General features: G+C 39.5%; 1 protein-coding gene across 1 annotated transcript; it reads left to right on the top strand.

Moving 5' to 3' along the window:
- Positions 1-6,894: 6,894 nt before the first annotated feature.
- On the top strand, positions 6,895-7,957 carry LOC108664980 (thiosulfate:glutathione sulfurtransferase; the record flags this gene model as incomplete). Its single annotated transcript, XM_018151691.2, has 2 exons — positions 6,895-7,076; positions 7,478-7,957. Coding segments are annotated over 2 exons (249 nt in total), but the record flags the coding sequence as incomplete, so codon positions are not given.
- Between the last annotated feature and the right edge of the window lie 11,477 nt (positions 7,958-19,434).

Below are 19,434 nucleotides of genomic sequence, written 5' to 3'. Positions count from 1 at the left end.
CATATTGGTACAGACGGACTAAGCACGAAAATAAATTTAATTAACGTTGTTGTAGCTGCTAAGCATTCTTTTAATGAATGCAAAAGATATTTTTTGATCTATTGTGAGTTATAGTTATAATACCTCACCACCCTGAATCTATAACAGGAATAGAACCATGCATATTTATTTATGTTGTGCGACCGACAATCTGATTGCCGATTTTATAGCGAATATGACCTCCCTTCTTCCACTTCATGTATTGGCCCGTGCGTATCGTGCTGCTATAAGCTTTTGTTGCATTGTTAAATTGTACTTATTAGCCTGCATAAAATGCCGCTGCCAGCGTCCCTTCCATTGTTGCTAAAGGCAAAAGAAAATGGTAAAAAACACTCACAAAATAAGCAGTTATTAAATCATATAGAAATAAAATAAAGTTACTGAGTTCTAAATAAATTTTCATTATGCGGTGACTCAATTCGATTTCCGGGTTTTTTGTACATGGAAAAATGCAATAAGTCTATGGCCATCTTCGATGTTTGCTTTGCCAACGAGGGCCAACGCAATTGAGAAAAGGACGAAACCGTCGAATTAGGCCGAATAAAGGCGCCTTTGGCTGCTCTGGATCGTCCTTCCGTTACTTGCAGTTACTGAGCCCCGAATGGTGGATGCAAGCGCATGCGCTCTAATCCAGCCTTTACTTGTCCGACTCTGAACTTCAGAATGAAATTTTCCAGCGAAAGAATTGGATGGCTACGAAGCAGTATATGAATCATGTTGAATACATCCAAAGAAAGCAAGAATAACACTTTAATAAATCGGAGCAAGCACGTTAGCAGAAATTAATGTGTTTATATAGAGTATTGCTCTTCGTCGATTTTTAATTTTCACGAAATCAAGTCAACTGGAGAGTATATGAAAAATTTCTATAGTTATCTTGGCTTGCTCTTTGGCACATTTACTTTAAAGATTTGATCAAGATGTACTTAATAATGTACAAAAATTCCTGAGAATAACTAATATTATTGTTTGGATTATTCAAAGCAACGTCAGCGCTGGGGCAGATGAGTTCAAATTACTATATTAATTCTGATTTGACCGTATCTACAATATTTTGATGATACTGAGTACTGATTATACTATACAATTACTCATATCATAATGGCGCTACGTAGATAATTTATTGTAGAATATGTGCTGCATATATCATCGCCTATTCCGAATCAGGGTGGCCAGATGGCCTAAAAAATATAACTCAGTACTCACTGCAGTGAGTGACAGAGAGCGCATTTTCTCGTCGACGAAAACTTGATGTCACGGACGGACGGACGGACAGACTGACAGACAGACGGACATGGCGAGTACAATAGTGCATTTATTCCATAAATGAGAAAATGCGCTAAAAATGGCCAAGTCCGCGAACAAAAAAGGCCAAAAAGGCCTATAGCTTAATATATACCAGTATACATATAGGTTCCGGTGTAAAAATTCCATTTCTTTTTTAACATTAAATTAGGAAGTACCCCTATCATACATTTTAGCCGGTTAACGCAATTGAAAAAAAAACTAAATCGTGGAATTTGTCCGGAAAAAATGACCGTCTGGCTACCCTGTTCCGAATCATGGAGGCTGTCTCGACGAGATCTAAGGGAAACCACTTTGCCACAATTTTTACGTTCGGCGTATTTATTGATTCGCCAAAGTTTTGGATTATCGATGGTAATTAGAATTCTTAAATCTTATTTGTTTCTGAAAACGCGAAGAAATGAAATTACGTGACAATTTCTGAGTGTGATCAAAACAGTACAAGACGTAATTATTGCCTCCATTATGAGCTGTCCCAGTGCGCACCTTGTTTTATAACTTGTTTTTCTACCTGTTCTGCAACCTGGTTCGCAACCTGTTCCGCAATCTGGTTCGCAAACCTGTTCCGCAACCTGTTTCATAGCACGTTACGCAACCTGTTTTTCAACCTGTACCGTAACCAGCTCCTAACCCGTTCCGCAACCAATTCCAAAACCTGTTCCGCGATCGGTTAAGTAGCTTGTTGCGCAACCAGGTCCACAACCTTTTCGGCAACCGGTTCTGAAGCCTGTTACGCAACCTATTCCGCAAATTATTCTGTAGCCTGTTCCGCAACCTTTTTCACATCCTTTACCGGAACCTGTCCCGCAATCTGAACCATAACTTGTTCCGCAACCTCTTCTGCAAGCTGTTTAAAAACCTGTCCTGCAACCTAGTCGGAGGCTATTCCACAACATACTTTACAGCCTGTTACGCAACTATTTCCGCAATCTCTTCCTCAACCCGTTCGTCAACCTGTTCCACATGGTCGAAGCGGTGACATGCCAACGCAGTTCCTATAACATAGTGATCTCGGCGCTGAATTGTAGGCCTGATGTGGCCTGTCACCGATTCTTTTCCTTGTGGCCTAGCTGTCGCCGATTCTTTCGTGCCTTGTTCACAGAAGGTCTAAAATCGTGTCATTTGACCGGATCTTTTCATGACTGACGATAGTTTGAAATAGCTACTCGACTTCCACCGGGTTCGAAATGGTGCTAGGCATTTCAAATCTGAACATATATTTTTCCATAGCACCACCTAGTCTGTTCTTGAACGCGTTCATACTTGGAGCGCCAACGATGTCATCGGGGAGGCTGTTCCACATGCCGGTGATTCGAAGCGAGAAGAAATGTTAGCGCGTGGGGAGAAGTTGCAGCGCAGATTTTTTAAGTTTATACGCGTGGCACCTGGTGTTGGTTCTTGATTCAAATTCTAGTAATCCTTCGGGGACCTTGTATAAACCATGTGTATACTTGTATACTTCAATGAGGTCCCCACGCAGACGTCGATAACTGAGGCTTGGAAGCTTCATAATCTTTAATCTTTCTTCACAGGATTTGCCCTTCAAGCCTGGAATTATCCTTGTTGCACGTTTTTGAACATTCTCTATTATATTTCTGTCCTTTTCAAATCTCGGAGACCACACAACATTTCCAAACTATAGATTCGGGCGCACGACAGCAACAAACAACTGTTTCATCGCTTCTGCATCTAGGAACTCGTATGAGCGTCTGATTAGTCCAAGAAGTTTGTTGGATGTGTTAGCTTGCGTTTCAACATGCTTAGAAAATTTCAGCTCCTTGTCGACATAAATTCCGAGATCTTTTTCCACACTAGACTTTTCAATCATTACTCTCTCGTTGCAACCATGTCTAATACTATAATCTTGCTGTTCATTGTTCTTCCCGAGATGAAGTACTTAACATTTGTCAGCATTAAACCGCAGCTGCCACGTATCAGCCCAGTTAACTAAACTGTCAAGATCTTCTTGTAATTGCGCTTTATTTGACGTATCCTTCACTGTATTATAAACTTTTGTGCCGTCGGCATACATGGAGCACACGCTGGAGACTGCTTCTGGCAAATCGTTTATAAAAGCAACGAACAAAATAGGTCCAAGAACGCTTCCTTGTGGCATGCCACTGCGCACTGATGCCTAGTCTGAAACTGTTTCGTAAATACTGACACGTTGTCGTCTACCTACTAGAAAATCTCTAATCCATTGGAGTACGATTCCCTCAATTCCCAAAGACTTCACTTTACGCAACAGCCGCTCATGCGGAACACTGTCAAATGCTTTGACAAAATCGAGGTACAATGCATCCACTGGCTCCCTTTCGTCCAGCAGGCAAGTCCAATCGTTCAACGTAGATAATAAGTTAGTGGTGCAGGATCTACCGGCGATAAAACCATGTTGACAATCTGATATGAGATGGTGAGCAGTCAAGAGATCGATAATCCTATCCCTCACAACAAATTCCATTAGCTTACAAACAACACTTGACTCAGACTGACAGGGCGATAGTTGTCGGGGCTGCTTTTGTCACTTTTTTTAACAATGGTGTTACTTAAGCTTCTTTCCAATCGGACGGCAAGGTTCCTTCGTTCAAGGTTTTTTGAAAGAATACTATCAATGGGCCGGCCAGAACGGTTGCTAATTCTTTGAGCAATCTAGGATGGAAGCCGTCTGGTCGCTTGTATGCTTCTTTCTTGGTCTTTAGCTGAGTCTTAACTGCACTGTTCACCCACTGGGACTTTTTGACTCCTCCAAGCGTAATCTTGGGTACACAGGCATCAACTGCAGACATAACCGTCTTTTCGAGAAACGACCATGAATCAGCAACACTCCTGTCCTTAATACAGTCCGAAATATTCGCCGCATTCACCGCTTCACGGAGTTTATCGTAGTCGCCCTTCGCAAAGTTCAAACGTTTACGCTTCCGAAGCGTCTTTCCTGAACAACACTTAATATTGAAAAACAATGATTGGTGGTGGCTTTTGCCAAACGGAGCCACGTGGCGAAGCTCATCTATCATTGATTCTTCACTGGTAAACACAAGATCTAGAATATTTGGGGTCCGTTTACCCCTAAAATGGGTTGGCTTGGTGATTTTCTGGATTATAAATGAGTCTCGCACAGACTCCAAGAACATGGATGCTGGGTGATTCCCATCTCTTGGAGAAGATTCATCTGCCCAGTCTATTTCTGGATGGTTAAACTCACGATCAACGTATGCGGCCTGCTGAATGACATGCTCGGTAAAAGGCTGTTTAGTACTTTATTGTTATCAGAGGAGCTGTTAGGTGATCTGTAAGTGACCCCTATGAGGAGGCTATCTTTGCCTTTTAGAGTAAGTTAGCACCACACTGATTCTCTAGCTGATTGATGCTCTGCAGGTAACTCAACTTGCTGGGCCCCATAAGAGGTTCTAACCCATAGAGCTACACTTCTACTGCACTGCTCTTCATTTAAGTTATGAAAACAATCAAAACCTGGCAGCTGAAATTCAACAGGTACAATTTTCCCCCCGTGATTTTTAGGCAGTGTTTCTGTAATACAAATAATGTCAAAACACTCGTTTGCGATCACAGTTAATAGTTCACTTTTTTGTTCAAAACGGAATCCGAGTTCGTGTAAAAACATTTTAAAACTTTTTGCGCAGTTTTACTTTTATGTATGCGGTTACTTCCTACATTATTTGCAGGCCTTGATCTACGGACATCATTCCTACTAATTACTTGTCCTCCATCTCCTCTGACTGTCAGTGAGCAGCCGGTGTTGGCTTGCCAGTTTGGAAGTGATTGACCTGATTTCCCGTGCCTTTCCGCCTGATACTCTCCTGCCACTTCTTGCGAAAAAACGCCCTTTCTAAGGGGGTGGAATCTTTCTCTACAAAAACTGACTTGTAATTAGTTGATTCTCCAAGCTTTCTCGCTGTTTTCAGCACGCTTCAGACCTGACAAGAATCCTTTGCAGTCACCAGCAAAGGTCTGCATGTGTTGGCAGCATCCTTCGAGCGTAGCCTCTTGCAGGCAGTAACATCAATAGGTGTGTTGAGTACCTTACTGCAAAAGTCTACAACAAATGCCGTGTCATCCATCACTCGGTCCTTCGCATCAGATGCGGTGCTTTTCTGGAATCCCAAACCAAACCAGGTTGGCTTTCCTACGTTCTCTATTAAGTAATTCACGTGAGCTTTCGCTAGCGGCTTCAGATAAATCAGCTGTCTTGTTCTTTACTTCCATTTCTTCCGTATTTTTTAGCTTAGTCTTCACTTCAGTCCGCTCATTGCATAGCGAGCTCAGTTTGTCACTCAGCGAGCGCACCATCTCACTCAAGGAATTTACTACATCATTCAACAATTTCGACTCATTGCCGTGCTCTTCCACCGACTCCTCTCTTTTTCGAGCACCAAGAGTTGATTTTTCGCAATCACGGCAAAACCAATGAAGCAATTTAGATTTCTGGAGAAATGCGTACTCCTTAGAGCTCAACTTCGAACAGCTAATATAAATGAGGTCTCCGCAGCGTTCACAGGTGACCGTCTGGACTTCGCTCAGTGAGATCACTTTGCAGTACTTGCAAACTTTCGTCTCTAGCTCGGCTGATCTGGTTTAATTTTTTCATAGAGGCCGTAGAGGGCTTTTTTCTAGAGGCCCTAGAGGACTTTTCGACTATCTTTTTTATTTTCTGTCCAGTCATTATAAAATGCTCGAACTAGATCTCTTGAACGGAGAAAAGGACGAGAAAAATACAAAACTAAGTTGAGTTAAGTATAATAAAGTTCCCTCGAAATTTTCGGCTGGAGGAACAGCTGAGCTGCAGCTGGCGAGGGAAAGACAGAGGTGTGGTGGGGGAATCAAGGGATCGACGCGTAAGTCGGGCGGAGAGGAAGAGGAGTAGGGGCCAAGAAGGTGGGGAGGGTATAGGAAAACGAGGCCTGGGGCCGGATTATCAAAACTTCGTAACTTTTTGTACTTACGACAAAAAAGTTATGTGGTACGTAAGTACACCCTAATTTTGGTATTATGAAAACTTTCGTACGCAAGTCTTAGCTAAAAGCGTAAATGTTTTTCCCGCGCAAATGTTTCCCGCTCAAATGTTTTGATAATACCACCGCTAGTATTACGTTGTCATAGCAACGCCACTCGTAAGTCGATTTTGCGTACTTCCGAAGTTTTGATAATACGGCCCCTGAGCGTCTCAAGGCACCGTTGTTCTCCGGTGGGTAAGCGGTCGCCGAGAGTTGCCAACAAGCTACAAACTCCCTCGCTTCATGCGCTGGCATTTGTCGGGAATAAAACACTTGTACTAGCCGTTTTTCTCACTATTCGCACAATTTTCACTGAACTGTACTAAAATTGAACCTTTCACTGAAATCGTTTCGGTACAAATTCGATCGATAAGTCAAACCGGCATAGTAAAAAGTGAGAAAATTGGGTCTTTCGCCAGTGCCAGAGTTAGAAGCTCATAATCTATTTAATTACTTTCGCAAGTGCCAGAGTTAGAGGCTCATAATCTATTTAATTACTTTCGCAAGTGCCAGAGTTAGAGGCTCAGAATCTATTTAATTGCCTCCTCCCCCAGTGCGGGAGTTGGAGGACGCCCTTCGTCTGGACAGCTCCGAGTTCGAGGCTAAGCACGGCTTCCCCAAGCCCCAGCAGGGCGACGAGATCATCACCCACTGCAACAAGGGCGGCCGCGCTGGCAAGGCCACCGAGGCCCTCAACGCCCGAGGCTACCACAACGTCAAGTAAGACAAGCTCTGCTGTGTTGTTTTTGTTGTCTTATCACATCATGTTGAGTTGTTCCTGTTTCGAGGGTTGCTTTGTCGTCGGTAGAGTTGCAGAATCTTATTTTGAAGTGCTGCTTATGTTCTAGGACTGGCTTTGTTTTCGTTCAAAGTTCCCATATCTTTTCCTGGCGGAATAATTTCCAATGTTCTGTTGGGCTGCTATCATTGCTTTAACCATTGCAGTGTCTTAGATATGAATATTATTGATAGATAAATTTTTTACACTGGCTATAATATATTGAAGTAAACTTTAGATTAATTTCTCAGCTGCTTCTTGCATGCTAGGGAGGATTACAATCTATGCAGTATTAATTTAAATAGAATCATATTTCATTTACTAAAATTAATTCTAATTCCAGGACGTACAAGGGATCGTTCAACGATTGGGTGGCTCAGGGCGGCGAGATTGACAAGCACGATCATTGAGAGCATCGACGCTCATATACTTTTCACCGCACAATATCCTACACTTCACGTTTTTATCATATGTGCTAGCTTGAATTTTCATGACATCATTTTGTTATTCTTTGCTCGTTATTACTTTACGGATTTTTTCCACGTTTATATTTACGTCATTCAGCAATTGCTTAAGGTCGCATGCCTAGGAAACGAAATCAGAACTAATAAGCCATATCATCTTTCTTTTTATGAAAGATTTTAATATTTTCCAAATTTCTTAACGAATGTAGGGTATCACGTTTTTGCATGCAAATTTTCGTTTGCCTTCTTGTTTGCTTCAATTCAAGATTCAAATTTATTATACAATATTAATACAAAAATACAATATTGAATTAGTAATAGTACCACTCGTTTGCATGAATAATAAAAATTATTGTTTTGTTTGTTTAATTAAATTTTGTTTGTTTAATTAAAAATTACGTTTTGTTGTCCAGCTCCATCGTCAGTTCGAGAATTCTAGAACACAGATAAATCAGTAATTAGTACAATCAAGATTACAAAAAACCTAAACGATAAAACCTATCTATTTACAATTTCAAGTGAGTAAGAGCTAAAAGCTGAATTCAAACTAGGCCTCTGTTTGAAAATATACAATTATTCTAAAATGCGCAAATTGGAAGCACCGGAAGTGGAAGCTAAAACTTTGAAGTATCTATCTGAAATTGCAACATCGCACTGCTCGGCGTGAGTGCGCACAGCAGAATGAGGGGGGCGCGATAGAAAGTGACCAGCTGGGGCCGTACTATCAAAACTTCGCAAGTACGCAAAATCGACTTACGAGTGGCGTAATTAAGTGCTGATATGATGACGTAACTATAGCGGTGGTATTATCAAAACATTTGCGCGGGAAGCTACGTAACGTAACTGTACGCCTGCTCGGAGATGTCGTAAGTGGAGTTCCGCAAAAGTTTAGTGCCTGCTGTAGCAATAGGAAATTATTGATTTACTAGCAAGTTGCAACACGGTGAATTGTGATAAACTTTTGTCAATAATCCGACACATAATATGTGATCGTGTTAGTTAAACGGCACTTTTGGGATAAAAATGTCAATTGACTTTTGTGCTATAATTTACAAGCAAATGTTGATATTCATATCTTAGAGTTTCATGATTATTCACTTGAACAATATCTTAATGCTTTCTTGATTCAAAATTATATTGAGGTTGACAAGCCAACCATTTTTCTAGTTCTCTGTAAACAAATTTATTTCTTTTTATGGCAGTCGAAACTCCAACTCACGAAATTTTCTAAATCCTTTGTAACATTCTAAAAAATTCTTCTAATTTTGAATGGGAATAATGCATTTATTTGCCCTTATTGCAAGATATTTCGGTTAATCACAACAACAAGTGCACTGCTATTTGGATAACGTCTCACTGATTTATCCAAATACACCCTAGTCAGGCACCGCAAATGCCGCTGACACCACACATCCTGCTTTCGTCCAAGCGCACTGCGCACTGGTCGAGCGGAGGTTACTGGAGCTATAGGAAGAGCAAATCCAAAGCCTCTGATTGGTCAGTTAGCCGGATGGATTTGATAATACGCTTTTAGCAAAGTCTTGCGTACGAATGTTTTGATAATGCCAAAATTAGGGTGTAATTTCGTAACACGTACCTTTTTTGTCGTACAGTATGTACAAAAAGTTACGAAGTTTTGATAATCCGCAGATCGTTGGACAGGGAGAAGTGTGTTAAAAATCGATTATTTATGGTTTGTAGCAGATAAACAAACAAACAACAAGAAGTGAAGTCAAAGAGAAGTGTATATAGTTAATTACGGCGTCGAGAGTAAATCTTTCAATAAAAGAGTGTATAAGAATACAAAAGAAAAATTTTAGTGGCTTGAAACCATAAAAATGACGGTAGGCTAAGCTATGCAGCTCCCCAAGAAATATCCCCAAGGTCGGTTGGGGATAGAAACACTCATTATTTTCAAAGCAAGTTTTTCAAATGCTGAAAAAATATAATAGTCGCATATTATTGAAAGATTTGGCCAAAAATAAAGGCCTGATCATTTGACTACCTGATAGGGCAAGGGCGTTGTATTGGTGGATCGTATTTGGTACAACAGTAGCCTTACTGCACTTATGGCCGATCCTTTTGAATTAGTTGAAATTTCAGATCCAATATCTACAACCATTTTGAAGATCGAGGATAAAATCAATAACTTCTTGCGTAAACTTAGAGATACTTTTGCCTTTTCACCTGAAACTTATTCGAAACTTAACACCTCTGGTTCATGTCCTGGTATTTTATATGGTTTGCCCAAAATTCAATATATCTGATTTTTCCTCAAAGTTTCAATTCGGCCAATTTTTGCCGCTTACAATACGCCTAGTTTTAAAATTGCTAAGTTTTTGGGACCAGTTTTAAACTGTCTCACAACTAATAAGTATACTGTGGACAAGTTTTATAAGTTTGTGGACCGCCTAGAGGATTTTACCTACGTTCAGGACCAAACTATATGGCCTCTTTTGACGTGGAAAATTTGTTACTAATATGTGCCTCTTCATGAAAGCATTGAAATCTGCCTGAACTCTTTGTTTAAGGATGTATTTTTTAAATCTCGTAAATCTCGTAAAAACGTATTTTTTTAAATCTCGTTTGGTATTATCTGTTCTAAACTTCCTTTCATATTTGCTTACAAGTTTTACCGACAGATTGATGGTTTAGGCAAGGGACTACCGCTTGGCCCACCTTTTCGAATATTTTAATATTTTCACTAGGTTTCTTGGCTATCCAATTGCTCTCTCGATTTCAATCCAAATTCTACATCAGGTACGTCGATGACACTTTTTTAACTTTTAAGCGTCCCTCTAACATCAGACTCTTCTTCGATTACCTAAATTCGCACCATAAATCCATCATATTAACTGTGGAGCTTGAATCTAACAATAGCCTGTCCTTCCTCGACTGCAATATTAATAATACTAAGTCTATTGGCCGTCTTCACACTTCCTTGTTCCGAAAATCGACTTTCACAGGTCTTATACCATCTTTTTTAGCTTTTGCTCGTTGATCGATGGGCTTCAAACACTTATACATCGGGGGCTTCGTATTTGTTCTACTTACCATGCTCAGCACGCTGAATTCGAATATTTACGCCATATCTTTCCGCTTAATGTATTTCCGACTAGTCTGCTGTTTACCCAAATAAAGAAATTCATGTCCAAGCGGTGCGATGATCGAGGTTGCTCCCGAGCGAGACAGCAGAAATGTTGTTTGTTGCTTTCTAACATACTTGTGCCCTGTATCCGATACTATGTCAAGGGAGCTGAAACTTTTGTTCTCAAAGTACTTCCCAAATGTTAATATTCGTCTTCTATTGGTGAACAATTTTAAAATCGGTTCTTTTTTAGGTACAAAGATATTCTGTCTATGCATATGCGAGCGTACCTCGGTATGACAACTCGCAATCTTTATTCTAGGGTGGCAGGTTGAGTTGTAGAACTGAAATTTTTCACTTTGCATAGTTGCGTAAAGTAGGAGTCAGTGCATGAATCAATTGATAGAATTAATAATTTAGAAAATTTAAAGAAATGTTTTCAATATTGAAAAATGTAAAAATTTTTTTTATAAGATTTAAAAATAAAATCAGAAATTCATTGTATATGTGTAACATCATAGATAACGGCCTCTTTAGAAGTGTTGTCCTTAAAAAGTACTTTTTAAACTCATATTGTTATTTGTACAATTACTTTATGGAGATGGTGTCTACGAGGCTCTCTTTATCTTGACCTGAAAATAATAGGTGCGAAGTGAAGAAGAAAGAATTGCTCATCCCATATACGAGTATAAAAAGTGCTCGCTGGAGGCTAACATTTCAGAGCGCGGTGAGTAATCTGCCAAGTGCGTGAGCGTCGCGCGCCTCAGGCCTCTTCATCCTTCAGTTTCATTGGTCCAGATTTTTTCAGATGGTAGTTGGAGGAGCCTATACTTCCTCTTATGGAAGTATAGGCTGGTAGAGCCGAAAAGTTATTTGTTCGTCACAGGAAAATGCGGTGCAAAATTAAAATAAGGGAAGTAACACTTGATGAACGATTGGCGTAAGTGCTGCTATTAAGACGTAACTCTAGCGGTGGTATTATCAAAACATTTGCGCGGAAGCTAGGTAAGAGAAGCTGTACGCCTGCTCGGAGGTGTCGAAGTGGAGTTACGGACAAGTTTGTAGTGTGTCGAAGCAATATAAAACTATTGATTTAATTGCAACACGGTGCATTGTGATAGAACTTTGTCAATAATTCAATGTAGGCATAATATGTGATCGTGCTAAACGGTGCTTTTGGGACAGAGTTTATACCAGCTAATTTGTTTTCCTTTTGTGCTATTATTTACAAGCAAATGTTGATATTCATATCTAGAAGTTTTATGATCATTCACTAAAACAATAACTTCATGCCTATTTGATTCAAAATTAAGTGGAGGTTGACAAGCCAACCATTTTTTTCTAGCTACGTACGGAAATTCCTTTCTTTCTCTATCAACTCCAACTCACAAAATGTTCTAAATACTAGGTAGCTCTCTAAAAAAGTCCTATAATTTTGAATGGGAATAATGCAATTTTTTGCCTTGATTGCCAAAAATTTTTATTGTCGATCACAATGACGAAAAGTACATTGCTATTTGGGCAACGTCTCGCTCATTTCTCCATATTCTCCCTAGTCAGTCAACGCAGATGCCGCTGACACGACACAACCTCCTTTCATCCACGCGCACTGCGCACTGAGTCGACAGTAGCTAGGAATAGCAAATTTAAAGCCTCTGATTTGTCAGTTAGCCAGATGGTTTTGACAATAGATTTCCTGACGAGTCTTGCGTACGAAAGTTTCGATAATGCCAAAATTAGGGTGTACTTACGTAACACGAAGTTTTGATAATCCGGCCCCATACTAATATGTGTTTATATAACATAACGTAACATAACATAGTGATGTCGCCGCTAAAGAGTAGGCCTGATGTGGCCTGTCGCCGTTTCTTGAACTTTTCGTGACTTGTTCACAGAAGATCTTAAATTGTGTCATTTGACCGGATCTTTTCAAGACTGATGATAGTTTGAAATAGCTACTAGACTTCCACCGTGTTCGATATGGTGTTGGACATTTCAAGTCTGACCATATATTTTTTCATAGCTTTATCTAGTCTATTCTTGAACACGTTCATACATGGAGCGCCAACGATGTAGTCAAGAAGGCTGTACCACATGTCGGTGATTCGAAGCGAGAAGAAAAGTTGTCGCGTGGACAAGTCACAGCGCAGTTTTTTTATTTATAGGCGTGGCCCCTGGTGTTGGTTCTTGTTTCAAATTCTAGTAATTCTTCGGGGACCTTGTATAAACCATGGGTATACTCGTATACTTCAATGAGGTCCCCACGCAGACGTCTATAACTGAGGCTTGGAAGCTTCATAATCTTCAATCTTTCTTCATAGGACTTGCCCTTCAAACCTGGAATTATCCTTATTGCATGTTTTTGAACATTCTCTATTCAATTTCTGTCCGTTTCAAGTCTCGGTGACCACACAACGTTTCCAAACTCTAGATTCGGGCGCACGACAGCAACAAACAACTGCTTCATCGTTTCTGCATCTAGGAGCTCGTAGGAGCGACTGATCAGACCAAAAAGTTTGTTGGATGTGTTAGCTTTCGTTTCAACATGCTTAGAAAATTTCAGCTCCTTGTCGACATAACTGCGAGATCTTTTCCACACTGGACTTTTCAATCATTACTAGTAGTATAGGAGTGAGCCTATCGTTCCAATTTGCATAAACAGCTTAACAGGGTACCGATCATCATTTACCCCAAATATTACCGATCAAAATTGACCAATTACATGCAAATAAAACCTGGTCATTTATCTACAATTTTATTTCGAATCTTGACCATCAAAAAGTTGAGCCCTGTCTTCCGATCATTTACCAACAAGCGTACCTCGAGTCTTGAGCATTTACCCCAATTGAGCACCTTTTAACCGAGAAACGTATGTAGTGACTCGCACTCACACCTCGCACTAGCATTTCTCTTGAATGTCATAATTAATTTTATTAAACCTTTAAACTCGTGATTATCGACCTCTGTGCCGTCATTCTTCATCCCATCAATAAACATACTAAACCTTTGGATTCTTACTCAAGCCCCACGTGATGCCTATATACTACAAACAATAGGGAGAGAATGAGGAACCTCTGTTACAACTTATATATCTCAATTCACCACTTCTTAAACAGCCCTCACTCCTAAATCCCTAAAGTGGTGACCCCTATGCCACGAACACCCAATTCTGATCTGTGAACCAACTCCTTACTGTGAAATAAAATCCAACCTTGCCGACCAACACCCCAGAAAAAATAAAACCCCTAGGGCCTAATCCAAAATTTTCCAACCCGGAACTCTAACGGCCAGACCAGAATCATTCCTCACAAATTTTATTGAAAGTCCTGGAGGATATCTGCCTACCTATAATATTCTTCATGCACTCTGATCCTGGCAAATCTGAATAATTCAACCTCTTCACAATTCACAAGATACTTTCCCAGTTTCCCTCGTTATTTATACACTCAAGATTCAAGAAACATCATCTCATCACCCTTCATCTTATCCCTAAGTGCCCTGCCTAGAAAAGATTAGCACGTGGAACACCAACTCTCAAGAGTCAAGACCAGACTGAAAAGGAAGGCACAACAAACATCAGCACCTGGAACTTCAAATTCTCCATATCAGCAGCCTGAACTTGAGCAATGAGTGAGTGAAATTCAATTTCAATTCAATTAATTTTCAGTGAAACCAGTGTAGAAAATTTTTGTATGTATTGAGATCAGTGTTGCCATCCTTTCAGTGTAAACTGTGTATCAATATTGTCTCGCAACATTGCTACTCCCTTGAGTTTCATCACTAAAACATCATGTGAAACATGCTTTTAAACATGCGAATTGACTCAGAAAGTTTTCCAATGTGCAAATTGACTGAAAGTTCTCAAATGTGCATTTGTGAAAAATACTCTGAAACCTGATAGAGTGTGAAAAATGACTGAAAATTCATTTCAATGTCATATCTTCAACGTCGAGTGAAAATAAAAATGTTCGCGACTACTGACAATTTTAAGTACAAACCGCCTGAAATGTGAATCTCTTTAGGTACCATTATGATTTATGCTTCTTGGCATATGCTGTGTTGTCGCTTCTCAAAGTTGCCACAAAATCAGCAAAGCCACAGATGTATTATTTCGTGATGTATTTTGCACTTTTTAACAACATATTTTTTTTATTGAATGTGTTAGCTAGCAATTTTTTTTACAATTGTGTTAATGCACGAAGCTATAAGTTTCCTATGGAACCTAGCTGCCATAAATTACTCTCAATCTCATAGCCAAACTACCTGTATAATTATTGAGAAAGTTGTAATGCTGGATTCCCTGTTCCACTATCAATTAGTGCTAACGATTGTCCTGCCTACAACTTAATCTTTTCTTTTGTGCCCTATATTTTGTTCCATGGACTGAAATTTGTATTCAGGCACTCGCTTTTACGCCTTACTATGCCTGTTGGAAAATGAAGTCTCACTTTAAAACCTAACTTGGACAAGTTGAGTGAGAGAACCCTTCATCGAATTGAAGCAAGCTCTGCTTAACCATGTTCCGTTGTACTCATCTCTCGGTTGTACTCATCTCTCGGTTGTACCCATCTCTCGGTTGTACCCATAACTCGGTTGTATGTTATCGATGCTACCTCATCTCAAACGCGATTCTCTATTAATTACCTCCTCATACGCGTTTCCAAAAGAATAATGTCTATGTATTCGTATCAAAAGCCTACTGATGTTTAATGCCATACACAATGTATGCCCACAAACGTCTGGTAACTTTTTTTTTTGCTCTCTAGAGATGAACTTGACGTCGGTCATTCTTTGACCTCCTCTCATCCATGATGAAGTAATAATATTGCTTCAGTCAGTTCAGTGTATTTCGATAACATCTCGTTTTATGTCATAACTGCCTATTGACGCAACTGCTATCGATCCTATATGTATTGCTACAGCACAGGCTACAATGAGTCTCTGCAAATTCAGTACCAGGATGAACGGTATCTATTTTGTCGATTTGCATTACTTTAATGATTGTCATTGTATCTCGATATTTTCTTGGGGAACTCCGTTCTCGCCGGGGAAGTCATGTAGTGACTCGCACTCACACCTCGCACTAGCATTTCTCTTAACAATAGGGAGAGGATGAGGAACCTCTGTTACAACTTATATATCTCAATTCACCACTTCTTGAACAGCCCTCACTCCTAAATCCCTAAAGGTATCAGTATTTTATCATAAACCATTTACACGAGTGAAAAAATAACGCTTTCACATGCAAGATAATTGAGCTTAATAGGCACAGTTTAATGACATCCACAACCGAGGCGCAGTTTTGGAGCGTAATTGGTACTTAGGGTGCTCAGTAAACCGGTCCTCAAGCGTTCTTATTGGACCGCTTTCGATCGTTCTCAAGGCTGCTGTATTTCCTGAGGATGCAGCAGTCATTCACCTCATCTAAAAAGTGGGAGGCAATCGCGCAAGATCTGACTCATGCAATAAGATGATTGCATAACGATTAACGATTTCATGTCATGAAAGTGAACGCTTGACCCAGTATCAGTCAGCTATATAAAAGATGAGATTTTCTTTCAAACTTATTTTCAAACTTTTTTTATCTTTTTTTTAAATGAAATTTTCTTCCTTTTTCTCATTTAACTTCGTGTTGAGGGTGCAACAACTCATTCCACTGCATCTGTATGTTGAATTAGGTGAGTTATATTTTGTATCAAATCAATATTAGCCGTATTAATGATGCAAATGTGTGTGAATTATTTACTAAGTCAATTTCACGCGGTAAATGATTTAAGCTATAACACGTTTCAGTTTGGTACTCCTAAATTTCAAGTATTAGAATATCACTTATCAAATATTGCAAAATAAATTTCAGAATATTCCACGAATCAAAGCAGATATTGGGTCTCTGGCAGGAGGGGCTTCTGCCAGAGCTAGTGCGGTCAATAAGATGAAAGCTGATGATAAACTTATAGCAGAAACGAAACGACATAATGAAGCAATGGAAGCTAAAAAAGGATCTGGTTTAAGATTGATTCCAGCGAAAAAAATCTCTGAGACCACCAAGAAAATAATACCCATTAAAGCATTAACACTACATGATTTGAAACATTATTTAGGAGTATTGAAAGTTTCTGCGGTCAGAGATATTTTCATGAGGGACACTCTGCCTAGGTCACCTTTTAAAACGGAGCGACGAATTTTGAATCTTTGATGTGGAAGAGGGAACTGGAACGCATTGGACTTGTTGGTATAAGGAAAATGATGCTTGCTATTACTTTGATAGTTATGGTTTGACATGTCCTAACGAGTTTAAAACGTACATGAATAGATGCAACATTTTTTAATCTGCCTAAAAAATACAAAAAATGGGTGATGTAATTTGTGGACGTTTACGTTTAGAAATATTAAAAAGACTGGAGTATGAAAGATTTGATTCCATCTTATTAGAACTTTATAAGAATGGGTATTACAATTTCTTTAATTTATTATTCTTTATAAAATGGCAAGTATTAATATCTATGCAAATAATTTGAATCTTTCATCAACTTGCAAAAATGGTGAGGAAGAACCAATTATTGAACTATTTCCCTAGAGTCTTTGAAAACTGTAATCGAAACTCTTCGAAATGATCATTGCACCTTCAATTCAATTATTACAACCCTGATAGAAGATTTACAAGTTGAGTTTTCTAATACTGATTTAAGTTTGATATTTTTGGAGTCTAGCTTTGCAGATAAATTAAAAATTTTAGAGTCCAAGGTTGACTTTTCTGAACAAAAAATAATTAAGCAATTTGATGATAGAATTGACAGTTTCACACAATTGGCAGTTTGATGAGAAAATTGACAACACCGCAAGCTCAATAAGGTTGACCGATGAGAAGCTCATTTTGCCTATGTATGTAGTTTGTTGTTCACCTGTGACGTCACGGGCATTAACCATTCACCTAAATGCGATTAAACCAGTCAACCAATCCGTCACGGGAATGACGGGATTGTTTACGTTTCCCGATTTTAGTGACGTAACAAGAAAACTGAACTGAATGACGGAAATCCTCGTGGATCAACCTTATATAGTTAACCATGAGCCACACCAGTTTCGCGCGTCTTTAAGCCAAAGCGCCAGAAATCTTCAGCCACTGTTGAAGTTAATATGTTCTTCATGTAGGCTACGCTTCAGCATGGCCTTTACCCTTGTCCGAACCTCCACCTTGCTGCAGCGCGTGAAGTTAGGTCAGGCGAAATTTATTAGGGTGTAGAGTCGGAGTAAGTGTAGAGGTGGGGCCATGATGGGGAGTACCCTCAGTGAAGACTATACTGACTTGAGCTGTGGTTACGGACTTATGGTGCTATAAATGTAAACATTCAACCTCATAGGCTACTTTACCCAGCAGCATGCATGCATATGGGTAGGAATAGTGGTAGGGGGCGATGTTTGCCACGAAAATGCTTCACTTCATCATCAGATGAGTCCCCCTAGTGCTCATGGTAAGAGTTCACATCAAGGAAGACAAACTTTCATAGAAATCTTGTCTCTTAACTCTCGACCAACTAGTTACTTCTCCAATTTAAATCAAACTGAGAATAATTTGTTCTCTAGAACACTTTGTGATCTAGGATTCGTATCTACGGATCCTGCTTGATCGATTGATGAAGGTCTTCAAACCAAAGTGGGTCCTGCCGAAATGCATGCTAACCATCCATCATATGAACCGGTCTTATATCATTATCAAACCGGTCTTATATTATCATCAACCGGTCTTATATCATCATTATATGAACCGGTCTTATATTTTTGCTTCTTGGATAAGTATTTATTATAATCATAGGCTGTTAATAGTGAATTAAACCTTTTTGAATCATTGAGAGAGAATTTAGTACATAGTGATTCTGAACTTCATCAAGATGACGTGACGTACCACATCCAGCTTCGTATATGCAATCGTCGATATGTGTTGTGTCATTCTGGCTCATATGAAAAAAACCATCGCACGACAATGAATTTTTTAAAGCAAGTAATGATTGATTGTAAAATGAATTCATTTAATTGAGTGGTCGATGCTTGGTTTTCTCATCATTTATTCTTGCTCGAACGTGCTCGTTGGTTTCAATAATTCATCGTTTCAAATCGCGTAAATTTTATATTTTTCAACTTGTCCAATGTAACAGCATCTCTGAAACTTTATGATGAATCTGTATGCTCCTATAATTGAAAATATAATCATCCTTGAAATATGTGATGAGAGAATAGCAACTGCTGAGCTACTTGATGCCAGAAAATCTAGCGGAAGAACTCACAATTTGAATGCATCGGCATGTGATTTGTGACCCAGGGCAGGTACTTTCACAGCATTTCTATGTGGACGTAACTTCTTGAACTTGATCACAAGAAAATATGTCTGGCGTACGCACACCGACTTTTGGCACCTTCAAAACTTTCGTACGCACGACTTTCGTACGCTAACCGCGCACTAGCACAAAATAATCACGCCACGGTGCGTATCAGCCGATAAAAAACTCTGTGAGGAATTTGTTATGACAAAATAAGGGGTCTCCCGACATTACGGTAGGAACTGTATTGCGAACCGGAACTTACTATAGGGACGAGTTATTTTTGGTATTAAGGGTTGTTGACGTTACGCTCTCATCGTCGGAAGTCTCCTCATTATCGATATCTTATTTGCACATACTGATTGCTGCTACTGTAATAAAGTATTATCTGGGAGAGCGTGATCAATCTCATATGGATGTGCCTAAGCTGATA

Source organism: Hyalella azteca, unplaced genomic scaffold (genome assembly GCF_000764305.2).
Source record: "Hyalella azteca isolate HAZT.00-mixed unplaced genomic scaffold, Hazt_2.0.2 contig12465, whole genome shotgun sequence".
In the NCBI taxonomy this organism is placed as follows: Eukaryota; Metazoa; Arthropoda; class Malacostraca; order Amphipoda; family Hyalellidae; genus Hyalella; species Hyalella azteca.
The sequence above is the reverse complement of the archived record's forward strand: the minus strand, read 5'-3'. Positions and strand labels throughout refer to the sequence as shown.